At 37.0% G+C, this 22,229-nt stretch overlaps 1 protein-coding gene across 2 annotated transcripts in view; it reads left to right on the plus strand.

Moving 5' to 3' along the window:
- SUGT1 (SGT1 homolog, MIS12 kinetochore complex assembly cochaperone) overlaps window positions 1–22,229 on the plus strand; it is a 41,409-nt gene that overhangs the window by 711 nt on the left and 18,469 nt on the right. Inside the window, exons 1-10 of one of the 2 annotated variants that reach the window (XM_038569673.1) lie at window positions 1,634–1,691; window positions 3,999–4,120; window positions 8,795–8,885; window positions 9,545–9,614; window positions 10,490–10,560; window positions 13,582–13,635; window positions 14,111–14,127; window positions 16,461–16,495; window positions 18,113–18,209; window positions 18,983–19,090. In XM_038569673.1, the coding sequence (XP_038425601.1) occupies window positions 1,649–1,691; window positions 3,999–4,120; window positions 8,795–8,885; window positions 9,545–9,614; window positions 10,490–10,560; window positions 13,582–13,635; window positions 14,111–14,127; window positions 16,461–16,495; window positions 18,113–18,209; window positions 18,983–19,090 (708 nt within the window). In that variant the 5' untranslated portion in view covers window positions 1,634–1,648. Of the gene's footprint in view, window positions 1–1,633; window positions 1,692–3,998; window positions 4,121–8,794; window positions 8,886–9,544; window positions 9,615–10,489; window positions 10,561–13,581; window positions 13,636–14,110; window positions 14,128–16,460; window positions 16,496–18,112; window positions 18,210–18,982; window positions 19,091–22,229 lie in introns of those variants that run through there. The other variant, XM_038569674.1, reaches the window with a different exon arrangement.

A 22,229-nucleotide genomic window follows, 5' to 3' on the forward strand; every position in this document is an offset into this window, starting at 1 on the left:
TTTATTTAAGAGAGGCAGAGACGCAGGCAGGGGGAGAAGCAGGCCCCGTGCAGGGGAGCCTCACGCAGGACTCGATCCCGGGACCCCGGGGTCACGACCTGAGCCAAAGGCAAGACGCTCCACCACTGAGCCCTCCCCGCCCCCCCCCCCGAGGTTCCCCGATTTTGTTTTTTGTTTTTTTGTTTTTGTTAAGTGGCATTTGTGACTAGAAGTGGAAAAAGTGAAAATCTAGGCTTGATGAGATTTGTTAATTGTTTTTGTTTTTTTTTTCTTTGCTTTTTTGTTTTGTTTTGTTTTTTTCATTTTATAATCGTCCCTGTCGTTCTTACATTCCAGGTGTTCTTTTCCCGTAGGTCTCTGGGTATTTCCAGATGTCCCGTTACTGCTCATTATTCACTCATTTATCAAAGCAGGGTTTTTATTTTTTATTTTATTTCATTTTGCTTATTTATTTATTTATTTATTTTGGGGGGGGGTGCCTTGTGCAAGACACTTGACTGCTAAGGCCTAAAGTCTTGTTTATGTATTTCACGGGCTTAAAGGCTGTGTGAAGTGAGAGATTGGAAAGCCATAAAGAAAAGTCAAAAGAGGGCAGCCCCGGGGGGGGGGGGGGGGGGGCGGGGTTCAGCGGTTTAGCACCTGCCCTCAGCTCAGGGTGTGATTGTGATCCTGGAGTCCCAGGATTGAGTTCCATGTTGGGCTCCCTGCATGAAGCGTGCTTCTGTCTCTGCCTGTGTCTCTGCCTCTCTCTCTCTCTCTCTCTGTCTCTCTGTGTGTCTCATGAATAAATAAAATCTTTTAAAAAAAATGGACACCTGGGTGGCTCAGTGGTTGACCGTCTGCCTTTGGCTCAGGATGTGATCCTGGAGACCCAGAATTGAGTCCCACATCGGGTTCCCTGCATGGAGCCTGCTTCTTCTTTTGCCTGTGTCTCTGCCTCTCTCTCTGTGTCTCTCATGAATAAATGAAATCTTAAAAAAAAAAAGTCAAAAGAGCAAGATTTAAGTAATTACGAATAATAAAGAGAGGCTAAGCTAAGGATACATGATGGAGTTGGTTGTAGAATTTAGGCAGAGGTTTCTTGGTTTGAAGCAGGAGGGAGAAAGGAAAGCAAACCTGTTCGCTTGTTATAATCCAATGTAGGTAAGCTTAGCAATTTGAAGCAAGAAAGGTTCCCTCCCCCCCCCCCCCCCCCCGGGACTTTTAAGGGAAATTTGCCACGTGGGTAGTAGAGTCTTTCAGAAGAGATGATATTTGAGCAGAAGCTTGGGGAGTGAGCGCTGGTTAAAGGGCATTCCAGGCAGAAAAAGAGCCAGGGCAAAGATCCCCATGTTGGAATGACGTTGGCTTGTACAAGGAGTAGCAAAAAGACCCGTTTAAGAAGAGTGGGATGACACAGGAGTCAGCGATGAGGTAGGGAGTAAACCAGGGCTAAGGTTCTAGAGGGCTTTATAAGTCGGAGTGTTTCTTTGGATCTAGATATGAAGGCCCTGAAATAAAATGGTTGGTTCATGAGTTGTGCTACGATATTTCCTAGTGAGGCTTCTGGGATCGGTAATAGAGTAGTATTAGAGGAGGCACTGTGAACATCTTTCTTCACAATTCGTTATGTCATCTAGACAGCTGTATTTCAGAATCTGCATTTGTTATGATCTTCTTACCCCAGTGTCGTCTTTGGAAATCCAATTTATGTGAGTTGCTTTTATTTTTTTTTAAAAGACTTTATTTATTCATGAGAGAGAGACACACACACACACACACAGAGAGGCAGAGACACAGGCAGAGGGAGAAACAGGCTCCATGCAGGGAGCCTGATGTGGGGCTGGATCCCGGGACTCCAGGATCACACCCTGGGCTGAAGGCAGGTGCTAAACCACTGAGCCACCCAGGGATCCCCATGTGGGTTGCTTTTAAAGGGAATTCCTGTAATGAATTTTGTCACTTATCTTCCTCATTTAAAGAAACTTTTTTTGATGTATGCTAACGTATAAATAACACAGATCTTGAGTGTGCAACTACTGAGGCTGCCATATATGTATATATCTCGCAGCTCAAGGTGGAGAGCACTTCCATCCTAACTCCCTCCTCCTGCTGCTTCTCAGCCAATAATTCCCCTTACCTACCAGCCGACTCCCATTCTGATCTCCATCACCATTAGTTTTTCTTGTTCTTGTACTTCCCATAAACAGTAACGCACACTAGTCTGGTGCTCTCATGTAAGATCTGTCCATGTTGTGTGAAGTGGTTTTTTTCATTGCTGTGTAGTATTTCATTGTGTAAAAGTATAGCACAACTCTAACAATGGACATTTGACTTACCTCCAGTTATTAGCTAGTATGAATAAAACCGCTTTGAATTTACTTATACGGGTATTTTGGTGAGCACACTTTTTTGGGGAGGGATATATATATATATAGAGCTAGGAATGAAATTACATAGAATAGGCATGTGCTTAGCTACTATAGTACCTAGATTCTTAAAGTGTGGCTTTTTGAACCAGCAGCATTAACGTCACCTGGGAATTTATTAGAAATGCAGATTCTTGGACTCCATCTGAGGTTATTCAGAGTCCTTACAGCTCATGTGGTCTAGTACGTACCCATCCATTTTACAGAAGAAAACTGAGACCCGGGATCCCTGGGTGGCGCAGCGGTTTGGTGCCTGCCTTTGGCCCAGGGCGCAATCCTGGAGACCCAGGATCGAATCCCATGTCAGGCTCCCAGTGCTTGGAGCCTGCTTCTCCCTCTGCCTATGTCTCTGCCTCTCTCTCTCCCTGTGTGACTATCATAAATAAATAAAAAAAAAATTAAAAAAAAAGAAAACTGAGACCCAAAGAAATCCAAATGATCTGTCATAGAGATGTATATAGCCAAGTAGAGGCAGAATGGGACCCCTGGGATATAAGTTTCCAGACTCTTAGTCTAGTGCTGTGGAAAAGTAATTCTCAAAAGCATCATTCTCAGACCAGCTGCAGCAGCATCACCTGAGAACTTATTAGAAATGCAAATTCTGAGGACCCACACCAACCTGAATCAGAAACTGGGAAGTGGGGAGAATGATTGTAAGAGAAAGTGTTCCTTTTATTATTTATTTATTTGAGAGAAAAGATGGAGGGGAGAAGCAGATGGAGCGGGAGAGAATTTTAAGCAGGCTCCACACTCAGCACAGAACCCAATGTGGGGCTGGATCCCACAACCCCCAAGAACATGAAATGAGCAGAAATCAAGAGTTAGATGCTTAATGGACTGAGCTACCTAGGCACCTGAAAAAGTTATTTTTAAAGCTTGGGGTGGGGGCACCTGGATGACTCAGTGGTTGAGCATCTTGCTCTCAGCTCAGCTCAGGTCATGAAACCAAGGTCCTGGGATTGAGTCCCACATCAGGCTCCCCGAGTCCCACATCAGGCTCCCCATGTCCCACATCAGGCTCCCCATGGGGAGCCTGCTCCCTCTGTCTATGTCTCTGCATCTCTCTCTGTGTCTCATGAATAAATATACTTAAAAAAAAGCTTGAAGTGACCTTTTCACAGTCGACCTTGAACATCGTGGGCCTACTTACATAGGATTTGAACTGCATTGGCCTATTTAATACGGATTTTTTTTCCCGATGCCTGCAGTACTGTAAATGTGTTTTTCTTACAGTTTTCATAATTTTTTCCCTCTAGCTTACTTTATTGTAAGAATATAGTTTATAATACATAAAATACGTGTTAATTGTGTTATTGGTAAGGCTTCTTTCTGGTCAGTAGGAGGCTTTTAAGTTACTGGGGAGTCAGAAGTTATACTCAGAGTGGATTTTCGGCTGTGAGGGCTAGTGCCCTTAACACACCTCATTGTTCAGGAGTCATCTGGTTATTTTGAAATTGATAATACATTAGTTAAAATAATTGATAATACATTAGTTAAAATGTTATGTTCTTATGTAAGACCATCCAGTTAGGGTTAAAAGGGAAATGTTTGTATCAAGCTGATTCACATTTTTCATTGATTCAACATAAGATATATATGTTAGTGGTGAATTCTGTACTGGGAGCCAAGGATCTAAAGATGAAAAGACTGCATTGAGGAAGTTTGCAGTCCAATGGAGAGAAAGACAAGTCGACAGATTATTAAAATATAAGGTAAATATTATAATGGGGTGGTGTACGAAATATACTAAGAACATAAGCAGACTGGAGGCCAACCAGGGTAGTCAGGAAAACTATACAGTGTCTCGAATCACTAGGGAGAGAAGATTTGTGAATTATGAGACTTTTTTGAGGCCCAGTATGAATAGTGGTTAAGAGCATAGGTTTCTGGGGGCACCTGGCTGGCTCAGTTGGTAGAACATGAGACTCTTGATCTTGGGGTCGTGGGTGTGAGCCCTGTATTGTGGGTAGTTTACTTTAAAAACACAAGCTCTGGAATCAGAGTGCTTGGATCAAAACCCTGGCTTCATAATAACTCTAACTTTAGGAAAATTCCCGTTGTCACTTTGGATCAGATTTCCTTTCTGTGAAGTGGGACTAAATAGGACCTATTTCACAGGGCTATAATGAAGATATGTAATGTAAGGTACAAGATAAGGCCTTTGAGGTAGGCATCTTGTAGCTTCTTTGCTCTAGGTTCCTGCTACACTCTCTTTTTCTATTCACTTGAATGTATCAAGCTCAGTCCTTGCGGAGGGCCTATGGACTTGGGTTCATTTTGCTTGGTGATGAGATTTCAGCTGAAATGTCACTTCAGAGAAGGTTTTTTCCCTCTCAGACCACCCTATCTAAATTGGGCCCCATTGTAAGCTCCAAGGTAGCAGGGATTTTGTGTGTCTTTTTTTACCACATTTTCCGTGTAGTGGTAGGCACTCAAATGTGACATGTTAAATGACTCCTACCATAATTTTTGTAACAACTGAGGGTGGGTATTTGCATTCTACTCACTCACAAGGAAGCTGAGACCAAACAGATTAAATTGCTCAGGGTTATATAGTAGAGAAGTGACAAGTCTCTGGGTTCAAGGCATCAAGGTCTAGAGGAGGGGGTAGATTTAGGGACCTATAATAGAGTTAAAGGTTTGGTAGCTGACTTTGAGGTAGTTGACCCTTGATCGCTTTGTTGAGAGCACTAAGCACAGAGCTAACAGGCATAAATGCAGTGTTACCAGTTCTGCATGGTTCTGTGGTTTTTCTTGAGCAGTCCTCAGTAGTTTAGGAAGGGAGAAGGGTTGGTACTCTTGTTTGTCATCTCTGATTGGGGATTGGCTGTGGCTAGAAGAAAATGGGAAGTGAAATCAAAATAAGATACCCTTCAGCAGTTGGGTCAGTGTGAGCAGTCTGCTTTACTTTCAATCTTAACAAGTTACCTAGTTGACTAGCATTTTTAAAAAGCCTGAAACTTACTAACTTTTAAGATTTAGAAATTTTCTTTTTCTTTTCTTTTCACTTTTTTCGCTTTATTTTTCTGTTCTTTCTTTCCTTAGTTCGGGATTTTGTGGAGGGGGTGGTGGGATGTGGTGTGGGCTGGTGTTATGTGGCGGAGGAACGGACCTTCCCTTTCTTAAAGGCCTTCACTTCCCCGTTACCTGCACCTTCCCTTCCCTTCCCTTCCCTTCCCTTCCTCTTTCCCCCTTCCCTTCCCTTCCCTTTTCTCCCCTCTCCCCCCCTCCCCCCTCTCCCCTCTCCCCTTTCCTCCTCTTCTTTCATGAGACCCAGAAAGGCATAGACACACAGGCAGAGGGAGAAGCAGGCTCCATGCAGGGAGCCTGATGTGGGACTCAATCCTGGATCCTGGGATCACACTCTGAGCCACAGGCAGATGCTCAACTGCTGAACCACTCAGGCATCCCACAGAAATTCATTTTATAAGATCTAAGTTTTAAACAATTTTAATGCCTTAAAAAAGTTTATCCCCCTATTGTTTTGGATTACTAGGGTTCTTCACCATTATCTTGGTAAAGATTTCAGTGTAATTATGTTTATAGTTAATGGAGTTTATTTTTGAGAACTCTAAATTGCTTGACTATAACTCCTTTTATGTAAATATATTTTGGGGCATGTTTACAGTATGTTTTCCATTGATCTACATAAATAATGGGCTTTTGCCACTATGATTCAAATGTTGGCACTGAAGTCCTTGCCTTTGAGGTACCTCATTTTAGTCCCTTTGTACTCAAGCAGCAAGCACCTGTTGTCACAGAAATAGTAGAACTCTCAAAACATGCCACAAGTCTGATGTATTTAATACAACCACAAATCATTGTTTTAATTTCACCACTTCTGGCTTTGTTATACTGTATATTTATAAAAAATAAACTGGTTATTGTGATATTGATGACGTGATATTACATCATAATGTGACATGTTTGTGTGTCGTGTTCGGTTTGTATTCTGTTTTTTGGTAATTTTTCAAAATAACAGCATTCTAATAAGTAAATTGCTTAGTTTATTTAACTGAATTACATAACTGATTCTCCTTAACCAACAATTGGTTTGTGTTTTTAAAGGTCATTTGCAAGTTGGTTGTTTGAAATTCAGAAGTTTTTACTTGACTCCATTTTTTAAAATTTATTTTTATTTTTTAATTTTTTTAAAATTTTTGTTTTACTTGACTCCATTTTATTTGTCTTTGTGCCTCCAGTGTCTGACCTTTGTTAACGTAACATGTTAAAAAATACATATAATTTGATGATCTAGGTACTAGTATAATTTATAATAGCTTTTTTCACCCTTAATAAGCCTGTTCTCTTGCTGAGGAGAGGCTTAGAAATTTGGTTTGCAGATATACTTGAGTAGATAGGTAAGAGCTTATCAGCTGTTTTCAAAATTGTTGAAAATTTAAGTGCAAGATGGTATTTAACTTAGGTAAATATTGGGAAACATTAATACAAATATTATTGGCGTGTAAAAGATACTTGGAATAAAGAGACGTTATCAGGAGACTGTGTGGTTTGGTTTTTAAAACCAAATTTGGAGTCAGACAGACTGGATTTGACACAGTCTTGTCACGGACTAGAAAGTGAGGGAATGGGGCAGCCTGGGTGACTCAGCAGTTTAGCATTGCCTTCAGCCCAGGGTGTGATCCTGGAGTCCCAGGATGGAGTCCCACGTCGGGCTCCCTGCATGGAGCCTGCTTCTGTCTCTGCCTGTGTCTCTGCCCCTCTCTCTCTGTCTCTCTCTCATGAATAAATAAATCCTTAAAAAAGAAAGGGAATGGATTTTCTCTGCACACTTGGGGAAGATCTTTCTAGTGAGAGGGAACAGCTGATGTAGAGCCCTGAGGTGTTTGAAGAACAGCAAAGAAGCCATTGTGGCTAGAGTAGGGGAGCAAGCGGATGAGTAATAAAAGATGAGATAAGAGAGCTAGTAGAAGGTCCTATCAAGGAGGGCCTTGGAGGTCACTGGAAGAACTTGGGCTTTTGCTCTGAGTCAGCTGAAAAGACACTGGAGAGTTTAATGTTTATTGACATAAACAAGATCTGATTTTCATTATTGCTCGGATCAGGATAATAGAGGTGAAGAACATAGAAAATGGTTTGGATTTTAGGTATATTGTGTTTTAGATAAATGGTTACCAAGTATGGCATACATTGCTTTTGGGGAATCCTGCTACTAAATTAAAGCAAAATCAATGTCATGTCGTTATTTGTTTATTTTTATTTTTTTAAGGATTCTATTCACGAGAGACAGAGATAGAGAGAGGCAGAGACACAGGCAGAGGGAGAAGCAGGCTCCATGCAGGGAGCCCGAGGTGGGACTCAGTCCCGGGTTTCCTGGATCCCGCCCCAGGCTGAAGGTGGCACTAAACCAGTGAGCCACCGGGACTGCCCTGTCATGTCGTTATTGAAGTAATTTTATCTTTTAAGAAAACTAGCAAATCCGTAGGATGTGTGAGCACTGGGTAGAGAATCAAAACATTCTCACTTGCCAACATTTTGTCCTTGGCCTCACTGATCATGCTGTCTCTTCTTTTTAAAAATATTTTATTTATTAGAGACAGAGCATGAGCACAAGTGGGGGAGTGGCAGGCAGAGGGAGAGGTTAGAAGTAGGCTCCTCGCTGAATAGGGAGCCTGATGCGAGGCTTGATCCTAGGATGCTGAGATCCTGACCTGAGACAAAGGCAGACGCTTAACCAGCTGAGCTACCCGGGTGACCCGCCCCCCCCCATGCTATCTCTTCTTGCATCATTGTTGTTCCAGCTACCACTTATATGCTGTGACTCCCCAGGGGGTGACAAAGTTTTAATCTAATAAATCTTGATCAGTTGATAGCTATCTGTGAGGTACTGTATCTGGGCTTTTGTGCTGTAATTTCTTAGGGTTGTCTGCTATTGACAGAGGATGGGAGAGGGCCAGATAAGCTTCATTGTGTCTTTATTGATTCTGTTAACCTCCCTGAGCTCTAGATTTAACTTCTAGGTTTGTTTGTTTGTTTTTATTGGACAGTTTTACATTTACTAGGCATCTCAAATTCTACATGATCTTTGAGTCTTTTCCTAATTAGAGGGAGAAAATCTGTGACGTTCAATATATATCGTCTCAATTCTTCAGAATAAATGAAGTGATAGTAATTACCATTTATTGAGTTCCTACTATAGTCCAGGAATTGTGCTAAGATACTACATTAGATTGTGGGTTTGGGGTGAGGAGAATGGAGAAGAGGAGATATTGATCCTCTTGCAAAGAAAAGCACCAAGCTTATTTCATTGTTATCTTTCCTCCAAATAGCTTATGATATTAGGTTATTTGATTAAAAATCATGTTTAATTAGAATTCAGTTGCTTTTAAAAAACATTTATTGACACAACATGTTTGTATTTGTAGGAGCTGACTAAGGCTTTGGAACAGAAACCAGATGATGCGCAATATTATTGTCAAAGAGCTTATTGTCACATTCTTCTTGGGAATTACTGTGGTAACTTTACTGAATATATTATTTCTTCTTTATAAATTTTGCCCAAGATGCAGTGAGTCAAATGGAATAGAGATTATCCTTGAGGATTTTTAAATTGATCTTCCATACAATGTGTGAAGTGGCTGAAACATGACAAACATGTTGAGCAATACCTATACAAATGTTCTGGGTGTCTCTTCCTTCAGTGGGTGAATTTATATAGATTTCATTTGTAGTTCTTGGATATACTAAAAATAGCATCACATTTATTGTTTTACAGACTATAAATGAAATGCTCTTATTTGTAACTTATGTAAAAAAGAATGCCTTTATGTTACTTGTGTAACTTTTAATTGTTCTGAATAGAGAATCTGGGTAGGGAAAAGTAAATACCTTGAGTCAAATTACATAAATGATGTTCATGAGAAATTAGATGAGTTTTGTGACAAAGCTTTATATGTTGACTGAATAGCTTTAAAAAGGAAGCTAAATATTAGCCTAATAAGATGTGAGTAATATTTTTTGGATTATATCTTGGATTAGTTTTTCCTAACTTAAAAGCATTTGTCCATCACACCAACTTGAATACTGGAAAATGTAGGGCTGATTCAAATTTTGTGTGTAATTTGTTAGGTCCATAAATTACTAAATACCCCCTCCCGTTTTGTTTTTGTACATAGATGCTGTTGCTGATGCAAAGAAGTCTCTTGAACTTAATCCAAATAATTCCATTGCTATGCTGAGAAAAGGGTATGCATTATCTACTCTAATTGGGTCTGAACTGTAGATAGTAGGTGTTTACTTTGTTAAATGAATGCATTTTAAGTTTTACGTAAATAGTAAATTCTGTATACATTTTATAGCTGAGATAGGATCCAATTTAATTTTTATTTTTTTATTTTTTAAAGATTTTATTTATTTATTCATTATAGACATAGAGATTGGTGGGCAGAGACACAGGCAGAGGGAGAAGCAGACTCCATGCCGGGAGCCTGACGCGGGACTTGATCCCAGGACTCCAGGATCACACCCTGAGCTCACGCTAAACCGCTGAGCCACCCGGAGATCCCCTCAATTTTAAATATAACTTTATACTTCTGTTAATTATAGTAGGTAATAAGAGATACATAGTGTGTTTTAAAATAGTGGCGATTGAAATAATTACAAGAAATGATGAAACTGATGGATTTCAAATCTCTTTTTTGTTTATTGTTTGGACTTTACTGTATTTAACTGACTAGAGAACATCTTATTTGTCAGCTAGGCTGGACAGGCTACATTTAATGTTGTGAAAACCGTCTGTGTTCTTTATATCTCAGCTTGTTGCTGTTGCTAATTATAACTTTATTCTTAAGAAACTTCTTTAGTTTCTTAGCGTAACTATATTTTGGAATAAGCAAGTGTATACAATTAAAAACAAGAAATTCCTTCTGAAATGAGTTCCAAAATTACATTTTAATGGAAGTTATATTTAATGTTACAGTATATTAGAAAACCTCTTGGCTTATTAAAATATACTTAAATTATTTCTTTTACCAATTGAGAGTACAAGTATATTTAATTCAGAAAGCCTTTTTGCGTGATCTCACGTGTGTGTGGTATTTGTTTTTAATGTGCTCATGCAGGATATGTGAATACCATGAAAAAAACTATGCTGCTGCTTTAGAAACTTTTATAGAAGGACAGAAATTAGATAGTAAGTATTGGAATTCTATGTTAATAAAGAATCCATTATTTCTGTGTATTAAATACCATGGCTGAATTGTGTTAGTGTAATCTCAAGTTCATCGTAGAAAGCCAATACCTTTCTTCTTAGGTTTTCTGTTGATTGCAAAATTTGAGTTTACTTAAAACTGATTAAATTGGTCTCTCTTCAGCATTTTTTTCTTTTTTTTTTTCTTTAGCATTTAAATCACAGATGAACTTTACCGTTAGAGGTTAAAAACTATATAAACCTCCAGTGTGCTTCCTCTACTTAGTCTGGCTTTAAATTTTTCTAATTGACAAGTGAAAGTTTAATTTGATTTTCAGAAGTCTGTTCAGTTTAAGTTACTATTCAGATGGCTGAGATAGGAAGTTTTACAACAGATTTTTTTATTAAGTGAAGTGTCAGCTTGGGTAAGTTGTGATAGGAAGAAACTTGGAGCTTTGAGAGTATTAGGAGTTTTTAATGTCTACTTCAGAAAAGTATATGAAAATTAGTAGTATGGATGTCTGTGCACACGTGTAGAAATTTTAGAGGAGCCAAAAATCAAGAGTCTACAAAATACTGACAAGATGTAAGTAATCTCATAGATATAGACTACATAATTGAAATTGTGTACCATTGTTTATCTTCCTCTAATGATTGAGTCTTATCACAGTTCTCTAGAGCAGTGCTTCCTAAGTAGGGATGATTTTGCTCTCTGGAAGACATTTAGCAATGTCTGAAGAGATTTTTTGATTTTCATGACTGGTGGATGGGAGATGTGCTGTTGATACCTAGTGAGTAGAGGCCTGGGATGCTGGTAAACATCCTACATGGCACAGGATTGTCCCCCACAACAGAGAAGTAGCTGGTCCAAAATAGCAGTAGTGCTGGAGTTGGGAAACTCTCCTCTAAAGTATTGCATGAGTATGTTTTTATATTTTTAAAAATTTTCTGTTGTAATGCTTTGAGTATTTGCTTTTCTGCTCTCTACCCGCTTGAGAGAGGACAGTGGACCCAGCTTTGCAATTGGAATCTCCAAATTAGGAGGGAGTAGTGATACATAAATAAGTTGGCTATTCAGTTAGCAAGCCAGCATATCTTCACTTTAAGCAAATTCTAAAGAATCCAGTTATCCTGCACCTTGATATACATTGGAAAGCCTTCAAGAGACATAAATCATTCCATCTTGTAGATTTCTAAGCCCTGTTCCTTATTTTTTTCATAGCAATAGAAAGTTCCTCACCTGAATTTTTTTCCTTTATTAGTGTCTTACTGCCATTGACTTTTATCCTAGAATTATTTGAGTCTGCCTCAAATAGAGGTGCCTGTTTTTCAGTAAAATTGCTTTTATGAATATTTTAATTTAAAGGCAAATTTGTTCTTTAATTTTAAGGAAAATGTATGTTAAACTGTTAGGGTTCTCATATTACTGGGGTAAACCATTTATAACTTATCTTTTATTCTGTTTGGTATAATAGGAAGTTTGGTTTTATTTACTAATTTGTATAATACATTATTCAAATCTATAATTTTTTTTAAAGATTTATTCAATTGGGACACAGAGAGGCAGAGACATAGGCAGAGGGAGAAGCAGGCTCCATGCAGGGAGCCCAATGTAGGCCTCGATCCCAGGACCCTGGGATCATGACCTGAGCCAAAGGCAGATGCTCAACCACTGAGTCATCAAGGTGGCCCCAAATCTAGGATTTTGATATAATTGCTCCCCCCAATAGAATGAATGTGTGTGTGTGTGTAGGTTATTACTTAAGGCCTATATAGTTGATTTTCACTTATAAAATACTAGAAAATTTCATTTTAAGAAATTTTTATTTTTCAGTAATCTTGCCTGCAATTTGTTTGAATTTACAAACTTTTGTTTAGAGTACTTCTAATAATTTTTAACATCATATTGGATTAGACCCTGTGCTGTTTAGATAGATTTATTGTTCTGCGTCTTTAAAGATTAATAATTTGTTTACGTTTATGTTTACATTGCTGTGTCTAAATGTATAGTTCACCATCTGTAGTGTCTTGATTGCAATGGAATCGGGAGATAGGACAGAACTGCACAAAGTGCAAAGGTTTTTTGGTCTTGGTAGAAATGGCATGGTAACGGAAAGGCTATTGAGAGAATAGTAGAATAAGTAGGTAGCTGCATTTAGAGAACAAACCTGGGGGTCAGGAGAGGCTTCTAGACCTTGGTCCAGCTGTTCGGTACCAGACTTCCATCCCAGAACACTGATGGTGTATTGGGATTCTTTTTTTTTTTTTTTTTTTTAATTTAAAGATTTTATTTATTTATTCGTGAGAGACACACACAGAGAGAGAGAAGCAGAGACACAGGCAGAGGGAGAAGCAGGCTCCATGCAGGGACTCCGATGTGGGACTCTATCCTGGGTCGCCAGGATCACACCCTGGGCTGCAGGCGGCGCTAAACCGCTGCGTCACCGCGGCTGCCCGGTGTATTGGGATTTTTTTTTTTTTTTTAAGATTTTTATTTACTTATTTATTCATAGAGATGCAGAGAGAGAGAGAGGCAGAGACACAGGCAGAGGGAGAAGCAGGCTCCATGCAGAGAGCCCGATGCGGGACTCGATCCCGGGTCTCCAGGATCATGCCCTGGGCTGCAGGCGGCGCTAAACCGCTGCGCCACCGGGGCTGCCCTGGGATTCTAATTCAGGTCTGATTCTGTTGTGTGAGAGGAAGCTTCTTTAACAGACAAAGAGTGGGGGAAAATGTAGATTATTTGTATTTGGGAACCAGTAAGGTTGACTGTGGTTAAAACCAATTTTTTTTTTAACTGAAATTCTTCAAGCTGAATACTTAAATGTTAAACGTGTTAGTATGTTTATAATTGTAATATTATGGTTGCTATAAACTCTGTTAGGATAAGTATTTTTGTCTAATTTTCTGCTGAATTCTCAGTGCCTGAAGCACTGTTTGGAACATGTATATATTCAAGAAGTATTTGTCGAATGACTGTATTGGGTGGTGCAGATGATTGATGATACACTATGTTTTTTCTAGGTGCAGATCCTGATTTCACTGTCTGGATCAAAAAGTGTCAAGAGGCTCAGAATGGTAAATATATAGGTTTTCCATGTCTTTCAATTTTCAAAGAAGTAAATATTTGACATTTTGGATTTAAACAGATTGTTCTAGGGCAGCCCGGGTGGCTCAGAGGTTTAGCTCCGCCTTTGGTCCTGGGGTGTGATCCTGGAGACCCTGCATGGAGCCTGCTTCTCCCTCTGCCTCTTTCTCTCTGTCTCTCTCATGAATAAATAAATAAAATCTTTAAAAAAAAATAAAATAAAAAAAATCATGAATAAATTAAAAAAATCTGGATTTGTTTCACAGTTGTATTACCAGTAAGAAGTTACTGAAGAGTCTTCAATGACTCCAGGATGCAAAATTAAACTACTTTCTTTTATTTGGAATGTATGGAAAATAGGTTTATGTAATCAATAAGTATGTTTGTGCTACAGAAGTCATGTATGTAACTTTGCCTATAAATCTGCTGTTAACTGGAAATGTTTTCCTTTTATGTTTTTAATAGGATCACAGTCTGAGGTGGTAAGTACAAAATTTTTATCCTTCATGTTCTCACTTATATATAATTTTGCCATATTTACTTGAGACAGGCCTCTGAATGATCTTTCTTTTGCTTAGATCGTAAGCAATTCCGTGTAAATATTTTTTCCTTTAGTAAGTGAAATAATACCATTTTTGGTGAAATAAATATACAGGTTTATAGTCATAAAAATTACTGGGCTTGTTTAATGTGTGATTCAAGTTGATTTGGCATATTTTAGTATGGTCAGGGTGGTTACTTTTTATCTTTTCCTTGCTGAAAAGTCCTCACATTTAGGTTTAATGTCTGCTTTGGAAGCACTTTCAGGATTTATCATGGTGTACTAAGAACACAAAAGTAAAGTAAAATTTGGAAATGTTTATCACTGTCCAATTCAGTTTCACATTTGTTATTTTGGACATGAAGATTTCCAAGTCTTTTCAGTTATTATAAACTACGGTGGAGTTGAAAGTTGATTTTTTTTTTTTTAACCGATTAGGTTTATATATAACACACATAGTTACATTATGGCTAGTGGTTTTTAGCAATGATCATGTGAAATTCAGTCAGGAGATAATGTGTGTAGTCTTTATGAGTGGTTACTTAACCCATTTGGATCTCTTTGTGTCTGAAGATGATTGACATCTTTGTCTTCCAGAATTACATTGTGACACTGAGAAACTATTTTATTTGCACTTGCTTCGTTTATAAACTGGCCCAATAGAGCTAATCTACTTCAGGCAGGTTGTTGTGAGCATCAGGCCAGAAATGTTTATATATAGTGACTGGAGTTTTGAACATCACCAAAAGTGAACCCTGCCTCTTATCCCTGTACCTTAAAGGCTTGTCCATAGTCCTAAGGATGATGGATGAGGGAAGTATTTAAAAGTTGGCTTCCTTTGGAGTACCTGGGTGGCTCAATTGGTTAAGTGTCCAACTCCTGATGTAGGCTCAGGTCATGATCTCAGGGTCATGAAATCCAGCTCCGTGTCAGGATCCATGCTTAGTGCAGAGTCTTACTGTCCCGCCTACCCCCCCCCCCCCCAATAAATAAATAAAATCTTTAAGTACGTAAATAAAAGTTGGCTTCCTTTGCCTGCAGGTTTTTTTTTTTTTTCTTAAATACTATTATATTTGGGATTGGAACTATTTCTGAAAACAACAGAATAGCATTTGAATGGTACTTTGTCTAGTAACACAAACAGCTGTTTAGCCACAGTGAATTTTGTTATTGCTGTGGTTCACACTAGTTTAATCTTTGTACCAAGGTGAACTGGAATAGTCTGTTCTAGTCATTATCTCTACTTGCTCACCTGGATTCAGGTGTTTCTCAGTGGTTAACACTGGAGAGTAATTCTGAGTTAGACTCAAATGGGTAGATGGGTTTTATTATCTTCTTCTAAATTTCATCTCTTTCCTATCATTTAGGGACAACTTAGAGGTCATTTACGACTCAGGGCAAGTTCTTTAATAAGTCTTAACTGGTACATGTGTAGTTTAGGAAAGTAGGTATTGACCAAGAGCTGTTACTTGATGGATGATGTAGAATGTTGCCGAGAGACCATAAATGGAGTAAGGTGTTACCTGGAAGGCACCATGGAAATGTTCCTTCATACGTTCCAGAGTAGCGTTTGATGCCACTGTTAAGTCTGAAGGTTATATACTGTTTCTAAAAAAAAATTTTTTTTTTTTAAATGTCATTGTTATTTTTGGTGTAGAGAGACTTGGAACTCGACTTTTAAATGTAGCCTTTTCCAGTCTTCCCCTTAGAAAGTTTTTTGGGTTTTATTTATTTTTATGTTATTTTATTTTTTTACTTCAATTTAGTCAACATATAGTGTATTGTTAGTTTCAGAGGTAGAATTTAGTGATTCATCAGCTGCGTATAACACCCAGTGCTCATTCCATCAAGTGCCCTAGTTAATGCCCAGCACCCAGTGCTCCATCCCCCATCCACCTCCCCTCTAGCAACCCTCAGTTTGTTTCCTATAGTTAAGAGTCTATATGGTTTGTTTTCCTCTGTTTTCATCTTATTTTTACTTCCCTATTTGCTTTTATCTTAGAAGAAAAATCTTTTTTGAAGTTTTAATTCCTAAAATTATAAAAAATGTTGAACATTCTAATATTTTGTGAAGGCTAGTATTATTTAGCAATTAATGGATACCATGCTTTGTTTTTGAGGAATATTTTCATGTAATTACTCCATATCAAAGTAACCATAGCACTGAGTAAATTAACAATACGTGCATTTTATTTTATTTTATTTTTTTTAATACGTGCATTTTAATACACAGTTGCTAATTTGTAAAAATTTCTTTCAACTTACCAAAATCAGTCTGATTCTCAAAGGACTCATCAGTCAAAAATCAAGTAAGTGTTTCTTCTTCATAAAATAATGTATAATAAATATGCCCAAAGGGAAAAATCCTGTTCTTTAATAATAATAAGCAAGTCCTTATCCTGTGATTTTCAGTGGTTTTTAGTTTTTTTAGAAATTGTGTTTAGCTTGGAAAAACTAATTCTAAGGATGTTTACTGATTGATATTGTGTTTATATTAAGGTTAAATTCAAATCACTTCTCCATTTTAAAGTTTCTTCATCTGGTTCCATATTATGTCACCTTTCCATGTATGGCAAGAACCTCTTCCACTTATTATTACACGGGTAAATTAGTAGTAGGATTGTCAAATTGTAACTACCTTTTATATTTTAGAGTAAATTTTTAATAGTAATTCTACATGAGTTGATAGTGACTGTTGCTCAAGGCAACAGTTAGGGTAATGAATTTAGCATCTAGCAAATATTTGAATTTATTTTTAATTATTCCTTAGTCACGTGTACAACTTGTATTCTTAGGACTGTAACAGAAAAAAAGACAAGGCATTGATCTGGAGCTTTACATCCTTACTGAATTTCAGAGGGAAACAGATTCTTAAAGTTAATTTCTTTAATCAAGGTGCATTTTAATTACCTAAAATGGCTTGGAAATGTTAGAACAACCTATTCGTGCTCTTTCTGGGGAGATTTAGGGTGACTTTCCAAGTACCAAGTAGACAAGGAACTTTGACTAGCTTGGTGGCAGGAGCAGGTATAGAACACAAACATCAAGTAATAATTACGGTGTTTGGAGCATAAAATTATCCAAAATTGATTTAATACTGTTATTGTGTACCAGGCATTGTGGTTAGTCCTAGAAATGTAATAGTGGGCAGGATAGATAAGTGGCTTTGCCTCATGACATTTATAATCTAATATAGTCACATTTGAAAGTGAGGATCCGTACATTTTTAGAGCCTTCTGTGGGAAAGATACACATAATTAGAATCTCTAGGCACATTAGTTTTCCCATGTACCTTGAGACCGAAAGAAGATACTGTATTTAATGTTTTGCCTGGCCAGAATGAGTTAAATTTTAAGTTATTTTAATTTTAGCTCATTTGCTTCTGTTCCCCGTGTTCAGGGCTGTTGGCCCTAGCTAGTTTCAGTTAAGAGATTTTTGATGTGTGGAGTCCAGCTGACCTGGTTCCGGTGTAACACCTGCTGCTGATTGATGGATTGCTTTGCCCTTCTGGGCATTTCATCTGTAAAAAAGGGATAGAAGTGCTTTTTCTTAGTATTAGGTTGAAATGAAAGTGTAATGCTATTAATGATATAACGGTTAGCTGTTAAGAGTAAATTTCATCTTCAGCATTAGCTTAAGCACAATATTAGAGATATAAATCAGAACCCAGAAAATCATGTATGTATTTAAGTCTCCTGGAAAGGTTTGAGGCATCATACCCTACTGTTCTTTTTCATTAGTACAGATCAAAGAAAATTAGTTATATAAAACTGTTTCTGTGACTCACTATCTGCTTTGCTAATTTGTTCCTCAAGGTGGAGCTCTTGTTGTTTATCAGACTGTAGTTTTTAATCTTGTCAAAATGTAAAGCAGCAGCTTTAAGAAAATTAGATGTTCTGAGGTGTTTTTTTTTTCTTTTTTAATAGGTATGACTGGTATCAAACAGAATCTCAAGTAATCATTACACTTATGATCAAGAATGTTCAGAAGAATAATGTAAATGTGGAATTTTCAGAAAAAGAGGTTATTATAATCTTTGAACCATTTTTTTGTTTTGAGATTAAATTATTTGCAAATATAGTATATTGGAGAATAATCTATAGCAATAATCTATATATATAATGATATATCAGATATATCATTTCTTCCTGAGACATAGAGAATGCTGATGAAGATCTGAAGCATTGCTTTTCAGCCTGAATGATTTTACATTTTGAGACTAAAGTATACTGTAGATTATAGCTAGATGTTTCTTTTTCTTTAGATTTAAAATTCAAAGGAGAATTTGATAAATATAAAAAACATTAGTAAGATATATGATTTGGCTACATTTGTGTGGTATACTTTATGAAAAAGGTCTTATTTGTTGTATGATTTATAGGTCTTAGAATTTACTTAACCACATTAAATTAGTGTGACTTTAATAACTTGTTTTTTTTAGCATTTAGTAGAAAACTTTAATGATACTTTAGTGGTAGAAGTGTTTTGCATATGAATATTTTCTTTTGTTATAAATTGTATTGTTTTGCTCTTATATCTTAAGTTTTGTAGAGACTAAATGTTATATACATGTTTGAAACATACTATTTTCTGCTTATTTAATTATGTCTGTGAGAATCCATGTAAAGGTTATCAGGTAGAAAGGATGGTTTTGCATTTTTTAAATCTGATATTCGGTATAAAGTGTTTAAAGTAATCTGCAGTGGTATTGAAATTCTGTAATTATGTTCAGTGTAAGTATTTTATGTTTCATTATATAAATTTATGAACTGTGCTGCTAATTTTGTATTTATTAGTTGTCTGCTTTGGTGAAACTTCCTTCTGGAGAGGATTACAATTTGAAACTGAGACTTCTTCATCCTATAATACCAGAACAGAGCACATTTAAAGTACTTTCGACAAAGGTAAGACAATTTTTAAAGAGTCGTCAGTAGCGAGGGGATCTGGCTGGCTCTGTTTTAAGAGCATAAACTCTTGATCTTGGGGTCATAAGTTCAAACCCCCCATCGGGTATAGAGATTACTTAAAAGTAAATGAGTAAAAGAGTTGTCAGTAGTAATACTTTAAATATATAGAAATATTGGTCAACTAATCACCCATGTGATTATAAGCCTATAGATCCTTTTAAGCACATATCTTCAAATTCAAAGGGACAGGTAAATAAGGACCATAAATTTTGAGTAACCGTTTTCCCCTCCCTATATTTTAGGGCAATGGAATATAAAAATCAATTTAACCTCAATAGTGTTTGTATACTTAGATTGGAATAATATTTATTAAAGAGGTTTTCAAAAAAGATGAAAGCCTCTTTTTAAGATTTGATACCAACAATGTTCTTCTCTTGAACTTGTCTGTTTGTACGTACAAATACTTTGTCACCCTGCCTTCACACAAAAATATGAACTATGAAGAGGAATCTGCTCTTTGTTTTTTAACTAAGCTGAATTTTAGAATACTTTGTTATGATAAAATAATGAATATAATTTAAATTACATTTTGAGTAATTATATAACTTTTAGATTTCTTTATATTTTCAAAAAGAAGTAAAATATGCAATAGAATTAAAATTCATGTAACGTTTTAAATACTGATCAAAAGATGCAGAGAGTATAATTAAGTTGGACAAGTACTCAGTTGAAAAATAAAAAAATCTGACTCTGGCTCTTTGCTTGCCTTATAAATTTAGACTAGTTACAAAATTATTATAGGACTAAATTTCACTCTTTAAAAATGAGAGATACGGACTAAGTGAGCTCTGAAATTTTTCATCCATAAAATTGTATAAAGGTGTATAATGAATTAATGACAACAGATGATATGAGTGGACTTTTTCCATCACTACACCTTCTTTATACACGTCTTACAACATTCTATGTTAGTAACTATTGAGTTTTAGTTCTAAGGATGTGTGAATTTTCCTATCCTAGAATAGATTCAGGATTGGCCCGTGTACGGGAGAATTTCATAACTGGGCCTACAGAAAGAAGACGATACCTGCAGAGCATTTGAGCACAAGTGCAAAGTTAAGAAGTGGTAGTTTTTTGCATCTAGTTAGAAGTGATTTGGCCACTTACTACTGATTTGAAGATTATAAAGTACAGCGCTGTTAAATTATGAGTGGAGAGAAGAAACTGTTGTTTGGATGATAGAAAGTGAGAAAAAGGGATAAAATCTTAAGCCAGATTTTAGTCTTACTGACCCCATCCACATAGTGTAGAATTTGTTTAATAAAAGAAGTGTAAATAATCAACCACAAAACTCTAGCTAGATTTGAGAGGTCAGAAAATTATGAGTTTGGCATTTTTATACATATTTTTATCAACAGGTTGTTAATGCATGTTCTTTTGAAGTAGTTTAAATGGAAACTGATTAATGTGACTAGATTGTAAATGACTTAAAAACGTGTGTGTTAAAAAAAAAAAAACGTGTGTGTTACTCATCTAATTTATGGACAAATAGAATGTGGTGATAAATGCACAAGTCTTTGTGGCTAGAATTTTGGATGTTAACAAAGCCCTGTTATCTCTCATTCTTTATTCTCCTTTGACTCTTGAGTGCTTGTTGATTCAAATCATTCTGCCCCTCTGCTGTATTCCCAGTTGCTGTTTTGTCCCTTTCTTCTTTAAGTGCTACATAATAACTACTTTACTTTTTTGTATAGTAGTTTATGTAAACATTTTATTTCTCTTGCATTTAGTCTGTGAGGATAAGAAGCATATCATATTTGTGTGTTTATATGCTCCAAAAGAGAATGCTCCAGTTAACTCTACAAACAATGAGTAATTTTTTAGTATAAGTATGTTCCATGGGCACCTACGTAGCTCACTTGGTGTTAAGTGTCTGCCTTCAGCTCAGGTCATGATCCTGGGGTCCTGGGATCAAGCTCCACATTGGGCTCCTTGCTTAGTGGAGAGGCTGTTTCTCCCGCTCCCTGCCCCCACCACATTCTCTTTCTCTCTCAAACAAATAAATCTTAAAAAAAAAAAAAGTGTTGCATTTGCTAAATATGTCTAGCCCTGGGCATTGTACAGTTGAAATAATTGTACTTAATTTTATCTTAAAAGGAATGAAAGTTTTGAACCTTTTTTCATACAGCTTAGATTGTTATAATACTGAAAATAAAATATTTTGTGGGTTACTGAGGCTTACTTAGTGATGATGCTAAGAGAAAAAGTAATTTACTCGTCATGTGTATTCATGTCTTGACTCCTTTATGTGAGAAGAGGATGATTCTGCTTAGAAAAGTCTGCTTAAATTAGAGATTCTGTAAAATCTATGCTTTTTAAAGTGGCTATTTATTTGCTCTGAGAATCCATTTTTTTCTTTTCCATATTCAAGGTTGAATAAATGTTGCGTATTCATGTATAATCATTAGTTAAGTGTTATTAATTTAAGTGAAATATAATGTGCAATGAAAATAAAAGATGTAGGACTCTTAATGAAATAGCATATCTTAATCAAATATTTCACAATGTCATATATATGTTTTTCCAAGTCAGAATTCATATTTTTTTCAGTACCTCTGATAGTTATTTCTACCTTTTTATTGAATACCAGCTTTAATATCTGCCTCTTACTTCATTTTTTTTAAAGATTTTATTCATGAGAGACACAGAGAGAGAGGCAGAGACACAGGCAGAGGGAGAAGCAGGCTTCACCAGGGTGCCTGACGTGGGACTGGATCCTGGGTCTCCAGGATCAGGCCCTGGGCTGAAGGCGGCGCTAAACTGCTGAGCCACCCGGGCTGCCCTTAATTCATTTTCTTTTTTTCTTTTTTTTTTTTTTTTTAATTTTTTTTTTAAATTTATTTATGATAGTCACACATTGAGAGAGAGAGAGAGGCGGAGACACAGGCAGAGAGAGAAGTAGGCGCCATGCACCGGGAGCCCGATGTGGGATTCGATCCCGGGTCTCCAGGATCGCGCCCTGGGCCAAAGGCAGGCGCTAAACTGCTGCGCCACCCAGGGATCCCTAATTCATTTTCTTTATTAAGAAACTGTAGTGTTTCTTTTGTTCTGTCTTGTTAATTTCATGACACTATAC

This window comes from Canis lupus, chromosome 22, assembly GCF_011100685.1.
Source record: "Canis lupus familiaris isolate Mischka breed German Shepherd chromosome 22, alternate assembly UU_Cfam_GSD_1.0, whole genome shotgun sequence".
In the NCBI taxonomy this organism is placed as follows: Eukaryota; Metazoa; Chordata; class Mammalia; order Carnivora; family Canidae; genus Canis; species Canis lupus.